Raw genomic sequence first — 20,747 nt, 5'->3', positions numbered from 1 at the left:
TTTCGCAAACCATTTTTGCTCCTCAGGAGCAATGGTGCTCTGCAATGCAATGTTCTGTGATTGTCATATTGCTGCACTGCTGTTCTTACATGCCCCTCTCTCTTCAGATGTTACCTGTGGAGCCGCACCTGAAATTCCCAATGCTTATATTACAAGCACTCAACAGGAGAGGTACCTGCCCGGTGCCAGACTGCAGTATGAATGTGAAAGCCATTTCCAAATGACAGGTGGAAATTATGTCACTTGTACAAATGGAGAATGGTCCCAGGCACCAACCTGCAGAGGTACGAATCTGTGCTTTCATCTTGCCTGTTAGCATAGAGGGGATGGTTTGTTTACCTACACATTCTAAAGGCTTTACCTTTTCTACTTCTGCTTTCTTTGTGCATCCCAACTTTGTACTCGCATTGCTTCCTTGCACAGCACTTTAATTTAGCTTGATGCCTCTAGAAATACTGGGGATACGTTCATGAGCAGCAAAGACGTCTTGAAGAAGCCATGCCTAAGAGGTGCTACTCTGTCATTCTCCAGAGTAGTGCTGGTATTTCCCCAGAGCCTGCCACTTCAGCGACCTTCAGTAGAAAGACACGTAAGGGCTCCTCTGTTCTGTTCAAACCTGTCCGGGGGTTTCTGAATGGAAGAAGCAGTACGGGAGAGAAACAGCCGTTCTTCTCCAGGGCCGCACTCTGACCGACGCAGATCCCAGCAGAGACTCGGATCTAGACCGTGTACGCTCTGCTGGGGCCATGACATGGCAATAGCATTCCTGTGACAGGGAACTGTCAGGAGCTGTGCTCCTGTCCCCTGCCCAAATCCGTGGCTGCAGGGTGAACAAGTGCTACCTGGCTTCCCACACCTCCCTGGAGCGGACTGCACTTACCGGTCCCTGGGCAGTGCAGGCTGACAAGCTCCTCCCGCGCTGCCGGTGCTCCAGAGCTCTGCGATTCAGCAGAACGCCAGCTTGGCTGCTGCCCCTGTGATTTCCAGCAATGCCAGGGCTCCCTGGGGAGGGACATGGGCATGCAGGAAGGCCGGTGTGGCTTCTTGTGACGTAAGGTGTGGCTACAGAAACACTGGCTTTTTCTGGAAGCTCTCATTGACCCTGCCATCTCCTGAGAGTCCCAGAAAGAGAGTTCTGCTGCCACTGTCACACCTCGTTGCTTTCTCCAGGACAAACTCTTGGAGCTGTGACCCACTAGAGGCAGAAAAGCTGGACAGAAATTATAACAAGGTTGATTCCTTTAACTGTTGGCTGTATAGGGGAACGCCTCAATGACTGCAGACGTGACTGCAGCAGTGTCTCTTTTTCAGATGTGACGTGTGAACCTCCTCCAGAAATTCCCGGTGGTAAAGTCGAAGGTGTTAAAAAGTCAAGGTATTTGCCTGGGGAGAGTGCTCACTATCAGTGCTGGCCAGGTTTTGTGATGGCTGGGGCTTCCAGCATAGTGTGTCAGAATGGGACCTGGACAAAGCTGCCAAAGTGCAAAGGTAATTTCTCTCTCTCTTCAAACACTTGCCTGTCAGTGAGACTATCATGAAGGTGACTTAGTGGCATTTATCTCTCCAAATTCCAGTCTCATTACTGTGCACAAACACAGCGTAGCTGGCGCGCTCAGGAAAAAGCCATTTTCCCAGGTATCTGTTCAGGTGAGTTTACCAGCTGAGTGAGCCAGGTGGTGTCACTCAAAAGGGCATGTTACAACCTGGACTGGGAGCCCAGGGAGTCATAAAGGTTCTGTGATCCCCTCAGGTTAAATCAAGGTGAAACAACACCAAATGACCAGTTAAAATGTTTTACTTGAGGTAGAAACAACTTTAATTTGGAAAAGGATAATAAACAATGTGGTCTCTTACAAATCTAGAGAAAAGAAAGACACGTAAGGACAGGAAAGAAAAAGAAAGGAGAGAAAGAGAGTCAAAGAAATCCAGTCACCACCCCTGGATCCAGCGTTGTCTCAGGACTGGTAATCTTGGGTGGTGGGTGCACACCCAGCAAAGTTTTCTGTTGCCTTTTAAAGTTCCTCTTATTGGCTGATTAGCATAGTAGACAAAGAGAGGCAGGTATTCCAAGAGCTCATTTGCATGAGAGATTGAGAAATGGTGTAGCATGGGTTCTGTGTGTGCGCTGAGGGGGAATGGGGTACCTTAACCCTTTTGTCCAGTTGACTTGGTGATCATGATCTCCCCCTATCACCTTTATCTTTTCCTCAGTTTTTGCTTCTTGGGCCATTATCCAGTCGTTAGCTCCATCTGGTGTTGGTTGTTGATCTCTCTTATCAATCTTTTAGCTCTTCTTCAAGACTATAGTCTTAAACTAAGGTGTAGGCATTAACCCAAACATATGGTTTTCCTCAGTCTACGTCTCCTCCCTTCGAGGTTTATCTAAGGAATTTGGCTATAAAACGGCAAGGGAGCAGAGCCGTGCACCCTTCGATACACTCTGTGCCTCCCTAAGCAGATAATTCATTCCTTCGACTAATCACAAAGGCCACAATTTCTCCTTGAGGTTTTCTGTGTTGATGAACGTTTGAGGCATCAATTCCTTCAGTTCCTTACAGGGCCACATCAGGAAAACCACCCTGAGGCTAAGAGCAGTTGCTGGCCCAGTCTAATTTTGAGACGCAGCCCTTGGACTTCTTGGAATCTACCTTCTGTGCCTGGCTGATGAGAAGAGAGCGAGAGATTTTGTTGTCACTGTTCAAGAACAGAGCCCACAGCTTCCCTGCTAGTTGACATCCAGATAGTGCAGATGATGCATTGCTATACTGAATGCCGTGGAGTCAAATCAGTTGTTAAATCAGCTGAGGGTAGAATGTGCTGTGTGAGCCAATACCTAGGTACTGTGTTGGTGCCTCCTAGGGTTTCATGAGCGCACTGAATAATCTCATTTGTCTTCACAAGGCATACAGAAAGTTTCAGCACAGGGACCAATGCAGCGACATTTCACTCAGCCAGCACCCAGCTGGGAGCCTGAAGGGGGTGCAGAAACAGCAGATGACTTAAGGCCAGGCTCCATATTGTGGCTCCAGAACGCAATGCCAAGTGCAGAGAGGCTCACTGCTGGTACCAAGGGATCTGGGTCTTCTCTGAAGATTTCCCAGTGCAAGGTCTGTTGGAAGGCCAGACTTGGGGGCAGTGTGGTGCTTGAATAGGTATAAAAATCCGTGAGGCAGCAGCGCTTCAGGATTGGCATGTGTGAGCTCCTCAGCGCTGTAAGAGGCGCACAGAGCCCAGGGGCTATTATCCCATCAGTGATCACAGTGGTGCGGTTGGGTGACAGTTGTCACTGTTTGCAGTCAGATCCGCTTTGGTCCCTGCTCAGGCAGTGGAGGGAGGAGGTGGGTGTCAGGCTCTTCTGCAGAAAGAGCTGTGACAAACGCTACACCGTTATGCAGGATGAGAGGAAGTGCTGCAGACAGCTGCAAGCGCTTCAGCTGTGGACAAACGGGGTGAACTGGCACTTGTGAGTCCCGCACTGGAGAAATGAGAAACTCTTGCTCTTTTTCACCTGCCAGGTATTTGGTTTTCTCTCTGCTTTCCTCCGCGTCTCTCAGAGTAGTGCCAACATACTGTCCAGTAGTATTTGTAGGCAGGCCTCCGCTGCAATTAAACTCTCGTGGCTTTCTCTCTGATTGGGAATTTTCTTCCAGGGAAAGGCGGGAAATGTGGCCCACCTCCAGTTATTGAAAATGGAGACCTTCTTTCCTTCCCCATGCAAGAATATCCACAAGGTTCCGTTCTGGAATACAAATGCCCAAGTCTCTATGTCCTGGAAGGATCTCGGCGTATCACCTGTACTGATGGGCAGTGGACAAGCCCCCCGGTTTGCCTCGGTAGGTTGAAGCACGTGCTGTGTGGCCAAACACTGTGTGACTGCTCCTGTTGTCTTTTTCTCAGCTCCTGAGGTCATTGCTTGTGCAGCAGCACTTGTGCTGGGGCTGCAATGCCAGCAGGGCAGAAGAGCAACAAGTCCTTCTTGTGTCCAGGAGGAGTTTCTTCTTGAAGTTCGCTCGTGTAGTCCCCTCTGCTGCCTGCAGTCTCTCGCCACCACAGTGGGTTTGGGAGGAGGGGAGTTTGTCTGAAGCCCGTGGTGTGAGGGGATCTCCATCGCTGTGCCAGGCTCCCGAGTGCTCCCAAGTTAGGGACGCTGCTGTGGTCAGCAGGCTGTGAGTGGGGAGGATGGGTCTGAGCACGTGGCAGTGCTGGGGAACTCTGGGTCTGCATCCGTGACATGGCCGTGAGGAAACAAATTGGGAGAAGTGCTGAGCAGAAGGGAAGGACGAATCTCAAAAAAGACACGGGGAAGTGCATTGGTGCCTGCTGACTTCCTCACCTGTGAATTGCCCTGTGTGACTGTCAGCGTGAAAAGGCTTCTCCATAGCTCTGCGTGGGTGCCTGGGTTCTCAGCCATGGTCTTCTTTCCCTTTAGCTTGTCTTTCCTGTCAGAAATAACAGAGGGTCAGAGCAAATAGCTGGAACTGGGTTTTGATGCAAAGAAGGTTCTGTAGGCTCTCGGGGAAAATCTGCAAAGATTTGTAGGCTCTAGGGGAAAAAATTGACCTGTGTTGAGTCTGTATAAAGTGATGACACTCTTCTCTTGCCTTTTTCAAGTGGCCTGTACAGCATCGGAAGAAGACATGGGCAGAAACAATATTGAGCTGAAATGGGTCGCTGCAAGAAAGCTGTATTCCAGATCGGGTGACTTCATTGAATTTTGGTGCAAAAGAGGATATATGGCGGACCCAGCATCTCCCCCTTTCAGAGCACAGTGTATGAATGGAACGTTAGAATATCCACAGTGCAAGCCAGGAAGTAAGTCATCTCCACTTTGGCCACAGCTTAGCCCCTGTGTTGTGAGGGGAAGCCTTTAGTTTTTCTGGGGGAGCGCCTGGGGAGGAGCCAGGGAATGTGGGAGCATCCTTATGCTGCAGGTGGTGAGGGGCAGTGTCCCCAGGAAGCCATTGACTGCCTACCTGAGCTGGAAAGGCAGCTGGGGAAAGGCCTCTCAGGGGCTCTCAGCTGGTCCCAACAGTTTCAGAGCATCAGTTGTCCAGTGGGAGGTCTACAGGCAAATAAGGAAAGTACTTTTTGCAGAGAACTGTACAGTGCTTAAGCCTATCATGGAAAGGAACAACATTCAGCTACAGTCATCGAGCTGGTCGACCACTTACACCTATCAGACTGGGGATACTATTCTCTTTGAATGCAAATGGTGGTACCGTCAAGTTTCACACCCTGAGAAATTCAGACCAGAGTGCGTGGATGGAGAGATTAATTATCCTACATGTGAACGTAAGTGCTCGGTGTTGAGGATACGGTGCGGGCTGTAGGAGGCAGCTTTGCTGAAATTGCCTGTGCACTGCTCTGAGGAACCACTGCCGTGTCATGCTTGGTCTTCACACCTTTTCCCTTTGTTTCTATTTGCACTGCAGGGAGATATTAATAAATGGAAGTGGCATGAAGGAGCCCGGCTGTGGAAATGAAAGATCCCTCAACCAACCAGTGATTGGAGCTCAGTCTTTCCTGGCATTTCCCATTTTCCTGTGCTTTGTTTGCAGCTTAGCCAACGTCCTGTCTTGGAATTTGTTACTGTTTTTTCTTTTTATTATTGGCTGCTTGTGTTTACATTTTATCCGTTTTTGTAAATGTATTTACATTTTGTAAATGTGTTTACGTTTTCTCCATCTGAATGGTAGTGCTTGCATTTTACCCATTCTATATTGATCTCACTCTTACTTTTATTAACAATTGTGTCCCGAAATAGGCTGGCTTTGGTGGCATTCTGAGACAAGAATTAAAGCCCGCAGGTATTTTGATCATCAACAAGCGGCGTGTGTTTGGCCTTGTCTGCTCTTATCTTCTTCTCCATGCACTTGCCTGGAAACTACCCGGGCGTCATGGCAGGGGTGAGTGTCCTGACCGCCTGATCAGGCTGAGCGAGCGAGCGGAGTCTCCTTTAAGCGACTCCAGGAAGTCTCTAGATCACAGACCCAGTTCTTATGGGGGACTTGAGCCTCATCTTGAGGGCAAGATGTTGTCATACAAGTAATGGGGATTTCTGGATGGAGGCGAGGATGACTGCCTGGTCCAGGTCCTGGATGGGCCAACCTGTGCAGTGCACAGCTCCGTCTGCTCTTCACTAATAAGGAAGAACTGTCTGGGGTTGTGGAAATCAACGGCAACCTTAGGTGTGGAGATCGTGTACTAACGGAGTTCATGATTCCGACGGGAAAGAGAAAAGCAAGTAGCAGAGTACAAACCATGCACCTTAGGAGAGTGGATTTTGTCTTACTTGAGAAACTAGTAGGTGGGATTGCTTGGGAGTGATAGAGGAGTCCAGAAAATCTTACAGGTCTTGAAGGACAGAATCTCCCAAGCACAAGAATACTCAAATCTGGTGCTCAGGAGGAAAAACACATTTACCAGAACTCTGGCTTGACTAATCAGGGACTTCACATAGATCTCTGCAGCAGAAAAGAAATCATTGTGATCAGGAGAGTGAGGCAAAACCAGTCTACAAGGGGACCTGTCTGTGGCATTGATTTGGCATGTATGGACAGTGTTAGGAAAGCTGAAGCTCACCTAGAGTGACACTTGCAAGGGACATCAAGGGTCAGAAGAAGATATTCTATTACTACACTAGCATTAAAGCAGTAAAGAAGAAAAATCTGACCTGTCACTCAGTGGGGTAGGTGATTTAGTGACAGCCACCCCACATGATGCTGAAATACTCGATACGTTCTTTGTTTCAGTGTTCATCAACAAGATGCTGTCTTCATTTCTGTAATCCACCACATTCTGTCCTCTGCATTTGGGTGTACATACATGAAATACCCAGACATATAATTCTTCCTGTTCTTATTTATTGGTTTTACATTTTTTCTCCCTTCCCCATGCCCCTGTATTTCTCCCCTCCCTGCCCCTTATTTTTCTCTCTCTCTCCCCCTCTTTGTTTCTCTCCCCCTCCTCTGGCGTTTCTCTCTCTTCTCTCCCTCACCGTGTCTGTCCCAGACATTCACACATGAGTTTTTCCCTACACAAGCTTTACAAACACGTGCGTTTTTATCCACGTGTGGTTTTTTTCAGATGTCAGCAAAAGGACTTCCAACATATCCGTATGTTAAAATTAATATGCCTCAAATCAACTTACGTACAACCAGCAGATAGACAGTTGATCCACCTAATCTTTCCCAATCCTGCCTGCTTTACGTAGCCAATTAGATCAGCTTCCTATTGCTGCATCTGCTGTTCATTTTAGGGATTATATCTTTAAGTCTTCTAATTCATTTTCTTTAGAAGGTGAACTGTGACTCCAAGGCCCAAAACTCAGGGATTGTTAATACCCTTCAGGAATAGATTTACAAAAGTTATCTTTGTGACCCACATACCCTAACTATAGCTTAAACATAATGAAAGCTGAATGAAGAAGTCTCGAGTATTGCAAAAGGATAGGGAGGGATGACTCACCCATCATGGTCATGGACAAAAGACAGACTTGATCAGGGAAGAAAAAAACAACATCAATTTAATTTAAAAAAACAACAACAACAACACTTAATTTAACAAGCAAACAGATGAAGACAGAAGTATAACTGCATCTTATAAACACCTTCCCCCCACCCATCCCTTCTTCCTGGGCTCAGCTTTGGTCCCAAACTGTCTACCTCCTCTCCCTCCAGTGGTGCAGGGGGGGCAGGGGTTGGGGGTTGTGATCACTTCATCACCTGTTGTTTCTGCCACTTCTTCCTCCTCAGGGGGAGAACTCCTCACACTCTTTCCCTGCTCCGGTGTGAGGTCCCGCTCATGGGACACAGTCCTCCATGAACTTCTCCAACATGAGGCCTTCCCACAGGACTGCAGCTCTTCATTAATTGCTCCAGTGTGGGTTCCTTCCACGGGGTGCAGTCCTTCAGGAACAGACTGCTCCAGTGTGGGTCCTTCCCATGTGTTGTAGTCCTCCCACTACAACAGTGGAGGCTTCCCTCAGAGTCCTGGCCTTCCTCGGGCGCAGCCCCCTGCTCCAGCATGGGGTTCTCCACAGGCTGCAGGTCAGCATCTGCTCCCCTGGTGACCTCCATGGGCTGCAGGGGCACAGCCTGTCCTCTCACCACGGGCTGCAGGGGGGCTCTGCTCCGGTGCACCTCCCCCTCTCCTCCTCCTCCTTTCTTACACTGACCTCAGTGTTTGCCCCGGTGACTCCCTCACAACTGCTCCTCACAACTCCAACTCCTCCTCCTAGAGTCTCCTCTTAAATATGTTATCACAGAGGTGCAGCCACTGTCACAAATGGGCTCGGCCTTGGCCAGAGGTGGGTCAGACTTGGAGCTGGGGAGCTTCAAGAAGCTTCTTACAGGGGGGTCACTGCTGCAGCCCCCTCCCCCACTACCAAAAACACTGCCACACAAAAACCCAACACAACAATGTAACTTTTTCCTATGTGAAGAAAAGTTAATAGCTAGCAAAAGGCCATACAAATTCAGCTTTTGTTTTGCCTGAGAAAAAGTCTAATTTCTATGCAATTGTTTTTATTATTTAATACAGCAGTTTTCAGTTTCAAAATTGTCTACTTCTGGATTTTGTTCAAAATTTGTATTCATTTTTACTTTCAAAATAGTTTTGGTATATTGAAGATATTTTACTATAAAAACAAAGAGATTTTTTAAAGGAACTGTGAGATGATCTTGTATCTTTAAAAAGTTAAGTAAGTTATAAAAGAGCTCACTGCATATTTTTAAGCTCATTTGTATGGCCAAATGAGTAAAGAAGTCTAGCCTATGTAATGAAAGGTTTGAGTCTTTAGAAAGATTTCTTCTAGAGGGAGATTTAAGGCTCTGTGATCAGATAAGCAGAGAACATTCTTCAGTCAAGGTAGTTGTTGAGTTTCCAAAGATACAGTAAGTAAAGGAATGTAGATTCAAAGTAACTGTTTCTAGATGGAAAACATTTTTCATACACTTCAGTCAAAATCCTCTGGCCTCCTGCAGAGGAATTCATGGTTCAAAATGAAGTGGTAATCAAAGACCCCTGTGCATGAGAAGCCTGTAAGCAGAATCCATGAAAGGTTTTGCACAGTGTGATATATGGAAATCTAAGAGGAGTATGCATTAGAACAGAGTAAATATTGTGATGGGGTAAGATGACAAGATTGGGCCCAGGAGGAGTGCAGAGCACTGGGTAAAATCTGATGCAAATAGGGTCTGGTTTATCTGGTATAGACTGGCTAGCAATTCTGCTACGGCTACTTCATTGTGGAGTTCTCATTTGTTTCTGCGAGTATCATGGCTATGAATCCTGTTTACTGCAGATGCATGCAAGGAATCTGAATCTGAGATTGCATTTCCTACTGCTGGTTCATTGTTAGGTGGGGAATGGAACCTCATTCTAGAATTTCACTCCAAAGTTAGGTGGTAAAATCTGGATATTGAAAGAACAAAGAAACAGACTTTGAATTATAGCTTCATCTTTGTTTATTCAGCTTTGCTTTCTGAATATTGTTTTAATAATTTATTTAATAAATCTGCAATCAAAATCAGTAGCCATGCCCTTCAAAGCTCTGTTTAGTGGGAAAATAGGAAAAAAATTATTTGGTCAGTGTAGTTTCTCTTAGTTTTATTGTCTCTGTACAGAACAAAGTGGAAACACAAGGGTAAAGAAAAGAGGAATAGAGTTTATCTTAGATTTTGGAGTAGTGTTTCCCTTTGTAGAGAAGGGTGAGCCCTAGTGGCTTAACTCTAACTTGGATGGATTTCCCTAAAGCAGTCTCTGAAGATACACTGCATTCAGTGAAGTGGTATTTAAGAGGTTACCATAGTAGGTGCTTTCTGGCGCAGGAGATAGAGACCTCTACCAACTGGTTAGAAGTGGATGTATGTCTTAGCAAATGTGTCTTAACAGCACTTGCTGATGATTGAGTGCTTTGTTTTTGCTTATTATCCCTGTTCAGCATTGCTCGCATGGGACTAAAGGATTACAGGCACTACAGTAATGGTAGATTGTCACGAAAAAAGCTGGTATTATCTTTATTAAGTTCCTTCCAAAGAGGGAGAAGGTTTTCACCTTTTCTCCCTGGGCCTTCAGAGAGATGTATAAACCACCCAAAGAAAAAAGTAGTCTGTAATTCCAGAAAGCAGTGGCACATCTCTCCATCCTCTCATCAGCTGAAAAGTGTTGTTCCCAAATCTGACAAATCACAGAATCATTCAGGTTGGAAAAGACCCTTGGGATCATCCAGTCCAACCATCAGCCCTACTCTACAAAGTTCTCCCCTACACCATATCCCCCAACATCTCATCTAAACGACCCTTAAACACATCCAGGGATGGTGACTCCACCACCTCCCTGGGCAGCCTATTCCACTGTCTGACCACTCTTTCTGTGAAAAATTTTTTCCTAATGTCCAGTCTAAACCTCCCCTGTTGGAGTTTAAAGCCGTTCCCTCTTGTTCTGTCACTAATTACCTGTGAGAAGAGACCAGGACCAACCTCTCTACAATGTCCTTTCAGGTAGTTGTAGAGAGTGATGAGGTCTCCCCTCAGCCTTCTCCTCCACAAACTAAACAGCCCCAGCTCCTTCAATCGCTCCTCATAGGATCTGTTCTCCAGGCCCTTCACCAGCTTCGTTGCCCTCCTCTGCACTCGCTCCAGCACCTCGATATCTCTCTCCTATTGAGGTGCCCAAAACTGGACACAGTACTCCAGGTGTGGCCTCACCGGTGTAGAGCAAAGGGGGACTATCACCTCCCTACTTCTGCTGGTCACACTATTTCTAATACAAGCCAGGATGCCGTTGGCCACCGGGGCACACTGCTGGCTCATGTTCAGCTGCTTGACAATTAGAACACCCAGATCCTTTTCTTCCAGACAGGTCTCCAGCCACACCTCCCCAAGCCTGTAGCAATGAGTGGGGTTGCTACACAGTGGGGTTTTCTTAATTTTTTTTTGACAAGCATATCTCTTATGATCAACATTTTCTCCTAAGTAAATGATGAAATCTGTGAACAGGAAGAGCCAAGCAGTTAGTTGAGTAGTCATGCTCTGATATGGTATAGATGTGGTTTTCTGTTCTTCCCTCTGTCACGTCACTCTTCATTTTTCCTTGGTTCAATTTTGTCAATGTAAATTACGAGAAAAATGCATCAATAATCCTAATCTTCAAATCCTGGCAGTTGACCAAATACTAACATGTGGAGGTTCTTTTAATTTCCCCTCTGATTTCTGCAACTTACCATTTGTGGTTTCTGTTGGTCTCTCCAGGACCACCAGAAGCAGAAAATCACTTGTAAATTGATGTGGGAATGGTATTAATCTAACTGAGAGTGACAGTGTAATGACAACTGGGGGTGTGCTAGAAAAGTAGCAAGTATAAATAAGGTAAATAAAATAAGCTTAAGACATTGTTGACAACTAATTAAGAATTTAACTGAAGCACAACAAAACTAGTGGCAATTTTTACCAAAGAATAGCTAACAATTTTTAGCAATATGATTATAAAAATTTATAACTTTCAAACAACACTTTAAAAGCCTGTATTAAAGATGTAAAGATCTGATTTATTTTTAATTGGCCATCTGCAAATTGATGTTCATTTTCATTATCCTTGCCATATATATCATACTTTTGTTTAGCATTTCTTGATGTTTAACACACTGGAGACTTGGCTGATGGCTTGTGGTTTTTGCTTTTTATGGTTTAATATTGGGACACCACCCCCCCCCACCCCCACCCACCCCCCCCCAGTATTTATGATAGCATAAATAATATGAAGGGTAACTTTTCTGAAATTAACACGTATAGGTTTGCCCATTGACAAAAACTTTGGTTTTATTTTTTTCTCCCAAATTCATTACTATGTATTGCAGTGTTAACCAAAACCCTTGAGGTATATCAGATTGCCTTTCCTTCTCATTTTCTTATATTTCCCATGTGTCAAAATCCCCAAAGATCCTAAATATCTGCCTGCATTCCTTTAAACTACACGAAAGGCAACACAAGAAAATTAATAGTTTTAAAGTTTGCTGATTCTTATGGGCTTCATATGAGTTTAATAGACCCATAACGTTGTACTTTCAAGTATGTGTAACTCTCTTTTTTCAAAATATAAATAAAAACTAAAAGCAGGATGTTGAATAGCTTTCCACGCCACAACTCTGGTAATCACATGGCTACTGTCTTGTGCTTTTTTTTTTTTTCAGCCATAGGATACAGGCAGATATTTTGACCTTTCAGTTATAATGTGTAGTGCAGTTATCTAGGTCATCATCACAGAACCTAGAAAGCAAATGTACTTTTTTCTGGAGAAACAAAGTGTTATCAATTCCAGCAAGATCTGAGCCTTACTAGGTCAAAGCAAATAAATTGTAGGCATGGAAACTGGTCACAGCCACCAGAATGCAAAGATGATTTACCTTCTAGTTTTATAAACAGCCTATGAAGAATCCAGTTTTATTTACTGAAAAAAAATAAACCTCATTTTATGTAAACACTAATGCATTTAAAAACATTTAGTGCGCTAAAACACATTGTGTCTTTTCAGCTTTTCTTGTAACACACCTGAAAATATGCTCTCACTTTGTGATTTGGAGCTATTAGCACACCTTGAAAACATCCCGGAAATATACTCCCACCTCTCTGCTCTTCCTACACTCACAATGATATGTTAAAGCTGAATGATGTTAAATGTGGATATGGCAAGTGAGGCTAGCAAACAGTCCCACTGCTTTTAAAGGGAGTTCTGGGCAGGCAGTGGTTCACAGCCTTGAGGTGTTTGTCCCATCATCATGCCTAGAAATTTCATTTGCTTCCTCGTGAATCTTAAAGTAAGCACAGCAGTTTTCTCTTTTTTGGTCTTAGATGTGTATGAAAGTGTTTCTACCCAAAAGCTAAAGGAGAAAAAGAAAAGAAATATTTGGGATTCCAGTTCTGACCAGAAGAGAACTAAGGAAACACTCCTTTTTTCAATGTGAATGAAATGCAGCAGTATGAAATGTGAAAAACAACAGCATCTGCGGTGCTATGTGGCATCTGTACGTGTTAACAAAATGATTCCAGTAATACTGGAAATATACTTGTATATTTCAAACATACTTGAAACATGGTGAATAAACATGTAATTCACCTGCTCTGGTCGTGGATAAAATAGCCAAGTCAAGGTGATCACTCCTTGCTGGCATCAATGAGCTTGCCAGCAAAATAACAATCAAGAAAAGATCAAATCCTCCATCAAATTATCAGATGGAACTATTACAAAAATTGCAAAAGCCTTTCCTAATTTATCATGATTATAAAAAAATTGCAACCGCTGTTTGGGTATAAATTTGAGATTATTTGAGTGATGCTGATTTTCTTGAAAATAGATATGCTTCCACCATCAGGGAAATGGGGACTGCCGCCTCCTTTTGATAATGGAAATAAATATCACTATCTTCTCCTTGGAAGAATATACACCAGCTTCAACAGTGGAAGAACAGCTTCACCACTCTGTAGACTGAAGAGGAAAGACCCGTATCCCGATCCAATGTCGAGGGAGGTTTTGATATGATCCCAATGTTACTGATTTGTTATTAATTTGAGCTGATTTTAATGATTTTTGGGGATTTGGATTTAAATAAGGAATGATTTAGAGTAACCATACAACCAGTTATGCTGCTGCAAAGTCCTTTGTTAAGTCCCAGGCTAAGGCCACATAGGCTGGTAATAATCATGAACCAGATTTCTATTCAAAGAATAAGACTCATGATGAGGTACCATTGTTAGACTGGTAAGGATGATTTATTGCCCTGTAGACAAGGTGTTCTAAAAGTTACATTGTGAAAGGGCCTCAAAGCATGTTAAAATCATAACATGAGCCAAAGTCCTTGAGTCAAGGGCATTGGAGGGTCTTTCTTTTAGGTCAGTAGTCTGTAGTGGTCGCAAAAGCCACCCCCCAACTCATTTTAGGACTCAAGTGCACATGACCGGAAAGAGGTGGAAATAAGAAAATGAGTTATGGGAATTATCATGTTTATGTATGAGAACTTGATTAATATGTATTACTGTACCCTATATAATCAACATGTTACATGAGTTAGGTGTATGTTGTTGGTGAGACGACTCCCCTGCGCACCTGGCTGTTAATAAAGGAGTGTCTGCTTATCTACATCAAATTGGTGTCGATAAGTTCTTTATCCTGTTTTAGTGACACCAAGAGCAAGATTAAGACACAAACGAGATCAAATGCCATACACTCAAAACTGTTTTACTTATTAAAAGTGAAGTGTGGTAGCGATAGGACAGAATGGAAGGAAGACAGAAATCAAGCAAGCATCTGGAATACCATCACAAGAATAGTCACCACCATGGATCCAGCAGCATACCGTTGGTCCTCAGTCTTCAGTTCTTCAGTGGTGGGTGCACACACAGTGAAGTTCTCTGCCACCTTTTAAGCTCATCCTATCAGCTGATCTGCATACTAGACAGAGAGGCAGGTATTTCAGAACTCATGTCCATGAGCAATTGAGTCAGTGCTTGCCCTACCCACCTTTGGTTTTGCCTCAGTTCTCACAGATCTGCTGAGTTCATGTTTCTTGAGTAATCATCTGGCTTCTGGGGCAAAAATGATCACCTCTTATCAGTTCTTGCCACCTCCTCACTGGTGAAGTCACAAAGTCGTTTGCAAGGTATGCATGGCATCCGGCCTACACAATAGAGCCACAAATTATCGGGCTTACACAATGGAGCCGGTGATCAGCGGTCCTTGTGCTTGATGAGGAACACCTGGTTTCACTCAGTCCACCTCTTTGAGGCTTATCTAAGGAATTTATCAATACAAAAGGAGTGGGAGGGTGCATTCTTCAATACATTCCTGCTTCCTTGGGTGACATTCGTTAGACTAATTACAAAGGCCACAGCTGGTCCTTGATTGTGGGGATTCTAAAGGATTTCCTGCGAGAAAATGGACATGTGAGCAATCCTGCATATGAGCAAGACTGGTAAGGCCTCAGCTGCGGCAAGGACGTGACAAGGACATAACCCTGAAAGAATGAGGAGGAACGCAGGAAATTAAGCAACTTCAGGATGTGGGTTTGGGTGGAGAAGGACTTTGTACAAGGCTGATGTGGCAGGTTTTATCCAATCAAAAGAAAGCTTAAGGCGCATGAGCAAAGCTAACTGTCCAATCATAGAGAATCATATCATGTGATGTCACCGACATTATAAAAGGCTTGCTTTGCTACAATAAATCGGTATTGCTTGATCACATTGATCGTGTGCATGTCCTTATCTCCCGCACTTGATGAATGTTTAGGCATTACTGACACCACCCGGTGACTCAAAGCACACACACAAGCAAACTTTGAGACAATCATTTGACATTTCAGTCTCTCACAACCCGCCACATCAGGAGAGATGCTGGAGCTGAGTACGGCAGCCCGATCTGCTCCCTGTACACCAGCACAACTAACAAAAGGGTGATAATAGTAGGCGACTCTCTTCTGAGAGGTACGGACGCACCACCTGCCAACCTGACACACTCTCCAGAGAGGTGTGCTGCTTACCGGGGGTTGGTATCAGGGATGTCACTGAGAGACTGCCAAGCCTTGTACAGTCCACTATTACCTGCTGCTGTTGTTTCAAGTGGGCACCAACAATACAGCCAGGAGCAGTCTGAGGAGTATCAAGAGGACTAAAGGACCCTGGGAGTGGCGGTAAAAGACTCTGGAGCGCAGGTAGTTTTTACATCACTCCTCCCTGTCAAAGCAAAGGGGTCTGAAAAGAGCAGTCAAATCCAGCAAATCACCGACTGGTTACGGGACTGGTGCCACAGCCAGGGGTTTGGCTACTTAGACCACGGGACTCACATTAAGAAACCTGGTCTACTGGGGGCTGATGGGGTCCATCTGTCAGATAAGGGGAAGAGCCTCTTTGGTCACTGGCTTTCCAAGCTGGTGAAGAGGACTTTAAACTGAAGCTGCCAGGGGAGGGGAACCTCAATCCATCCCACTCCTACCAGCTTGATGCCAGTGTCAGTAATAGATGCCCAGAGCCTGGAGAGGGCTCACAGGGCAGCAGGAGAGCACCTGGAGAGCAGCACAAAAGGATTCTGGCCAGTAAGTCAGCTTTTTCGGGAGCCCAACTTAAATGCCTCTATGCAAACAAATGTAACATGGGGAATAAACAAGAGGAACTAGAGACATGCGCACGCGTGCATCTACATGCAGGAGGTTCCTGGAATGCGCTGATGATAACTTCCTTCTCCAATTGATAGAGGAGCCAATGAGGAGAAGTGCTATGCTGGACCTTGTTCTCACCAACAAGGAGGGGCTGGTGGGGAGTGTGAATCTCAAGGGCAGCCTTGGCTGCAGTGACCTTGAAATGGTGGAGTTCAAGATCTTTAGGGCAGCAAGGAGGGCACACAGCAAGCTCACTACCCTGAACTTCAGGACAGTAGACTTTGGCCTCTTCAGGGATCTGCTTGGCAGAGTAGCATGGGATAAAGCCCTGGAGGGAAGAGGAGCCCAAGAAAGCTGTTTAATATTCAAGGATCACCTCCTCAAGCTCAGGAGTGATTCAACCCAACAAAGAAGATGTCAGGTAAGAATGCCAGGAGGCCTGCATGGATGAACAAGGAGGTCCTGGACATGCTTAAACACAAAAAGGAAGCCTACAGAGGGTGGAAGCAAGGACAGATAGCCTGGGAGGGGTACAGCAGGCAGGGATCAGATTAGGGGGGGCAATGCCCTGATAGAATTAAATCTGGCCAGGAATGTCAAGGGCAACAAGAAAAGCTTCTATAGGTATGTCAAGACTAATGAAAATGTGGGCCATCTCCACAAGGAAACGGGACACCTAATTACCCGGGATATGGAGAAGGCTGAGGTACTTGATGACCTTTTTGCCTCACTCTTCACAGGCAAGGGCTTCACTGGTGGTCAATCACACAGCCCAAGATGCAGGAGCAAAGGCAGGGACTAAGAGATGGAAGAACCATCCACTGTAGGAGAAGATCAATTCAAGATCATCTAAGGAACCTAAAGGTGCACAAGTCCAAAGGACCTGACAAGATGAATCCATGGGTCCTGAGGGAACTGGCGGATGAAGTGGCTAAGCCATTATCCATCATATTTGAGAAGTCGTGGCAGTCCAGTGAAGTTCCCGCTGACTGGAAAAGGGGAAACATAACCCCGATCTTTAAAAGAGGAAATAGAGAGAACCTGGGGAACCACAGGCCAGTCAGTCTTACCTCTGTGCCCAGCAAGATCACGGAGCAGATCCTCCTGGAAACTCTGCTAGGGCACATGGAAAATAAGGAGGTGATTGGTGACAGTCAACATGGCTTCACTAAGGGCAAATCATGCCTGACAAATTTGGTGGCCTTCTACAGTGGGGGTACAGCGTTGGTGGATAAAGGAAGAGCAACTGATGTCATCTACCTGGACTTGTGAAAAGGATTTGACACTGTCCACACGACATCCTTGTCTCTAAATTGGAGACATGAATTTGACAGATGGACCACTCGGTGGATAAGGAATTGGCTGGACGGTCGCACTCAAAGAGTTGCAGTCAACGGCTCAATGTTCAAGTGGAGAGCAGTGACGAGTGGCGTTCCTCAGGGGTCAGTGTTGGGACGGGTGCCATTTAATGTCTTTGTTGCCCCAACATGACAGTGGGATTGGTGTTGTCAGCAACTTTGCTGACAGCACCAAGCTGTTTGGTGCGGTCGACATGCTGGAAGGAAGGGATGTGCCATCCAGAGGGACCTGGACAGGCCAGAGAGGTGAACCCATGTGAACCTCGTGAAGTTCAACAAGGCCAAGTGCAAGGTCGTGCACATGGGTCAGGGCAATCCAAAGCACAAATACAGGCTGGGCAATAGAATATCTTCTTCTGACCCTTGATGTCCCTTGCAAGTGTCACTCTAGGTGAGCTTCAGCTTTCCTAACACTGTCCATACATGCCAAATCAATGCCACAGACAGGTCCCCTTGTAGACTGGTTTTGCCTCACTCTCCTGATCACAATGATTTCTTTTGTGCTGCAGAGATCTATGTGAAGTCCCTGATTAGTCAAGCCAGAGTTCTGGTAAATGTGTTTTTCCTCCTGAGTACCAGAATTGAGTATTCTTGTACTTGGGAGATTCTGTCCTTCAAGACCTGTAAGAATTTCTGGACTCCTCTATCACTCCTGGCGGGAGAGATGGAAATGCGGACAACCAGATTGATTAAGCAATGCCAATTTTATTATGGTGGAGCAAGCCTTTTATAATGCAGGTGAGAATCACATGATATAAACACATGGTGTAATTCTTTCTGATTGGACAGTTAGCTTTGCACATGCTCCTTAAACTGTCTTCTGATTGGATGAGAACTGCCACATCGACATTGTACAAACTTCTTCCTCTGCCCAAAACCCACACCCTGAAGTTGTTTAACTTCCTGGGTTCTTCCTCATATTCCAGGGTCATTTTGTCACATCCTTGACGACGCTGAGGCTTTACCAGCCTTGCTCATATACAGGATTGCTCACACGCCCATTTCCCGGCAGGAAATCCTTACAAATCCCCACAACTCCCCAGCAATCCCATCTACTAGTTTCCCAAGTAAGACAAAATCCGCTCTCCTAAGGTGCATGGTTTGTACTCTGCTACTTGCTTTTCTCTTTCCTGTTGGAATCATGAACTCCGTTAGTACACGCTCTCCACACCTAAGGTTGCCGTTGATTTCCACAACCCCAGACAGTTCTTCCTTGTTAGTGAAGAGCAGACGGAGCTGTGCACTGCACAGGTTGGCCCATCCAGGACCTGGACCAGGAAGTCATCCTCGCCTCCATCCAGAAATCCCCATTACCTGCATGACAACATCTTGCCCTCAAGATGAGGCTCAAGTCCCCCATAAGAACTGGGTCTGTGATCTAGAGACTTCCTGGAGTTGCTTAAAGGAGACTCCGCTCGCTCGCTCAGCCTGATCAGGCGGTCAGGACACTCACCTCTGCCATGACCCCCGGGTAGTTTCCAGGCAAGTGCATGGAGAAGAAGATAAGAGCAGACAAGGCCAAACACACGCCGCTTGTTGATGATCAAAATACCTGCGGGCTTTAATTCTTGTCTCAGAATGCCACCAAAGCCAGCCTATTTCGGGACACAATTGTTAATAAAAGTAACAGTGAGATCAATGTAGAATGGATAAAATGCAAGCACTACCATTCAGATGGAGAAAACGTAAACACATTTACAAAATGTAAATACATTTACAAAAATGGATAAAATGTAAACACAAGCAGCCAATAATAAAAAGAAAAAACAGTAACAAATTCCAAGACAGGACGTTGGCTAAGCTGCAAACAAAGCACAGGAAAATGGGAAATGCCAGGAAAGACTGAGCTCCAATCACTGGTCGGTTGAGGGATCTTTCATTTCCACAGCCGGGCTCCTTCATGCCACTTCCATTTATTAATATCTCCCTGCAGTGCAAATAGAAACAAAGGGAAAAGGTGTGAAGACCAAGCATGACACGGCAGTGGTTCCTCAGAGCAGTGCACAGGCAATTTCAGCAAAGCTGCCTCCTACAGCCCCCACCGTATCCTCGGCACCTATGTTCACATGTAGGATAATTAATCTCTCCATCCATGCACTCTGGTCTGAATTTCTCAGGGTGTGAAACTTGCTGGTACCACCATTTGCATTCAAAGAGAATAGTATCCCCAGTCTGATAGGTGTAAGTGGTCAACCAGCTTGATGACTGTAGCTGAATGTTGTTCCTTTCCATAATAGGCTTAAGCACTGTACAGTTCTCTGCAAAAAGTACTTTCATTATTTGCCTGTAGACCTCCCACTGGACAACTGATGCTCTGAAACTGTTGGGACCAGCTGAGAGCCCCTGAGAGGCCTTTCCCCAGCTGCCTTTCCAGCTCAGGTACGGCAGTCAATGGCTTCCTGGGGACACTGCCCCTCACCACCTGCAGCATAAGGATGCTCCCACATTCCCTGGCTCCTCCCCAGGTGCTCCCCCAGGAAACCTAAAGGCCTTCCCCTCACAACACAGGGGCTAAGCTGTGGCCAAAGTGGAGATGACTTACTTCCTGGCTTGCACTGTGGATATTCTAACGTTCCCTTCATACACTGTGCTCTGAAAGGGGGAGATGCTGGGTCCGCCATATATCCTCTTTTGCACCGAAATTCAATAAAGTCACCCGATCTGGTATACAGCTTTCTTGCAGTGACCCATTTCAGCTCAATATTGTTTCTGCCCATGTCTTCTTCCGATGCTGTACAGGCCGCTTGAAAAAGGCAAGAGAAGAGTGTCATCACTTTATACAGACTCAACACAGGTCAATTTTTTCCCCTAGAGCCTACAAATCTTTGCAGATTTTCCCCGAGAGCCTACAGAACCTTCTTTGCATCAAAACCCAGTTCCAGCTATTTGCTCTGACCCTCTGTTATTTCTGACAGGAAAGACAAGCTAAAGGGAAAGAAGACCATGGCTGAGACCCCAGGCACCCACGCAGAGCTATGGAGAAGCCTTTTCATGCTGACAGTCCCACAGGGCAATTCACAGGTGAGGAAGTCAGCAGGCACCAATGCACTTCCCCGTGTCTTTTTTGAGATTCGTCCTTCCCTTCTGCTCAGCACTTCTCCCAATTTGTTTCCTCACGGCCATGTCACGGATGCAGACCCAGAGTTCCCCAGCACTGCCACGTGCTCAGACCCATCCTCCCCACTCACAGCCTGCTGACCACAGCAGCGTCCCTAACTTGGGAGCACTCGGGAGCCTGGCACAGC

General features: G+C 45.7%; 2 protein-coding genes across 7 annotated transcripts in view; one reads left to right on the top strand and one right to left on the bottom strand.

The window, feature by feature from the left end:
- CFH (complement factor H) overlaps positions 1-14,140 on the top strand; it is a 49,084-nt gene extending 34,944 nt beyond the window's left edge. The window contains exons 19-26 of one of the 6 annotated variants that reach the window (XM_074832755.1): positions 108-284; positions 1,312-1,488; positions 3,651-3,833; positions 4,612-4,812; positions 5,095-5,292; positions 5,433-5,906; positions 12,849-13,021; positions 13,370-14,140. In XM_074832755.1, the coding sequence (XP_074688856.1) occupies positions 108-284; positions 1,312-1,488; positions 3,651-3,833; positions 4,612-4,812; positions 5,095-5,292; positions 5,433-5,443 (947 nt within the window). In that variant the 3' untranslated portion in view covers positions 5,444-5,906; positions 12,849-13,021; positions 13,370-14,140. Of the gene's footprint in view, positions 1-107; positions 285-1,311; positions 1,489-3,650; positions 3,834-4,611; positions 4,813-5,094; positions 5,293-5,432; positions 5,907-7,754; positions 8,669-12,848 lie in introns of those variants that run through there. The other 5 variants (XM_074832754.1, XM_074832757.1, XM_074832753.1 and 2 more) reach the window with 5 other exon arrangements.
- Positions 14,141-19,035: 4,895 nt separating this feature from the next.
- Positions 19,036-20,747, bottom strand: part of LOC141926801 (complement factor H-like) — a 37,365-nt gene continuing 35,653 nt past the window's right edge. The window contains exons 21-23 of the mRNA XM_074833200.1: positions 20,045-20,245; positions 19,559-19,760; positions 19,036-19,425 (exon numbers count right to left, since the gene is read on the bottom strand). Coding sequence (XP_074689301.1) covers positions 19,419-19,425; positions 19,559-19,760; positions 20,045-20,245 — 410 coding nt within the window. The 3' untranslated portion in view covers positions 19,036-19,418. The remainder of the gene's footprint in view (positions 19,426-19,558; positions 19,761-20,044; positions 20,246-20,747) is intronic.

The sequence above is a fragment of the Strix aluco genome, chromosome 8 (genome assembly GCF_031877795.1).
Source record: "Strix aluco isolate bStrAlu1 chromosome 8, bStrAlu1.hap1, whole genome shotgun sequence".
Classification (NCBI taxonomy): domain Eukaryota; kingdom Metazoa; phylum Chordata; class Aves; order Strigiformes; family Strigidae; genus Strix; species Strix aluco.
The sequence above is the reverse complement of the archived record's forward strand: the minus strand, read 5'-3'. Positions and strand labels throughout refer to the sequence as shown.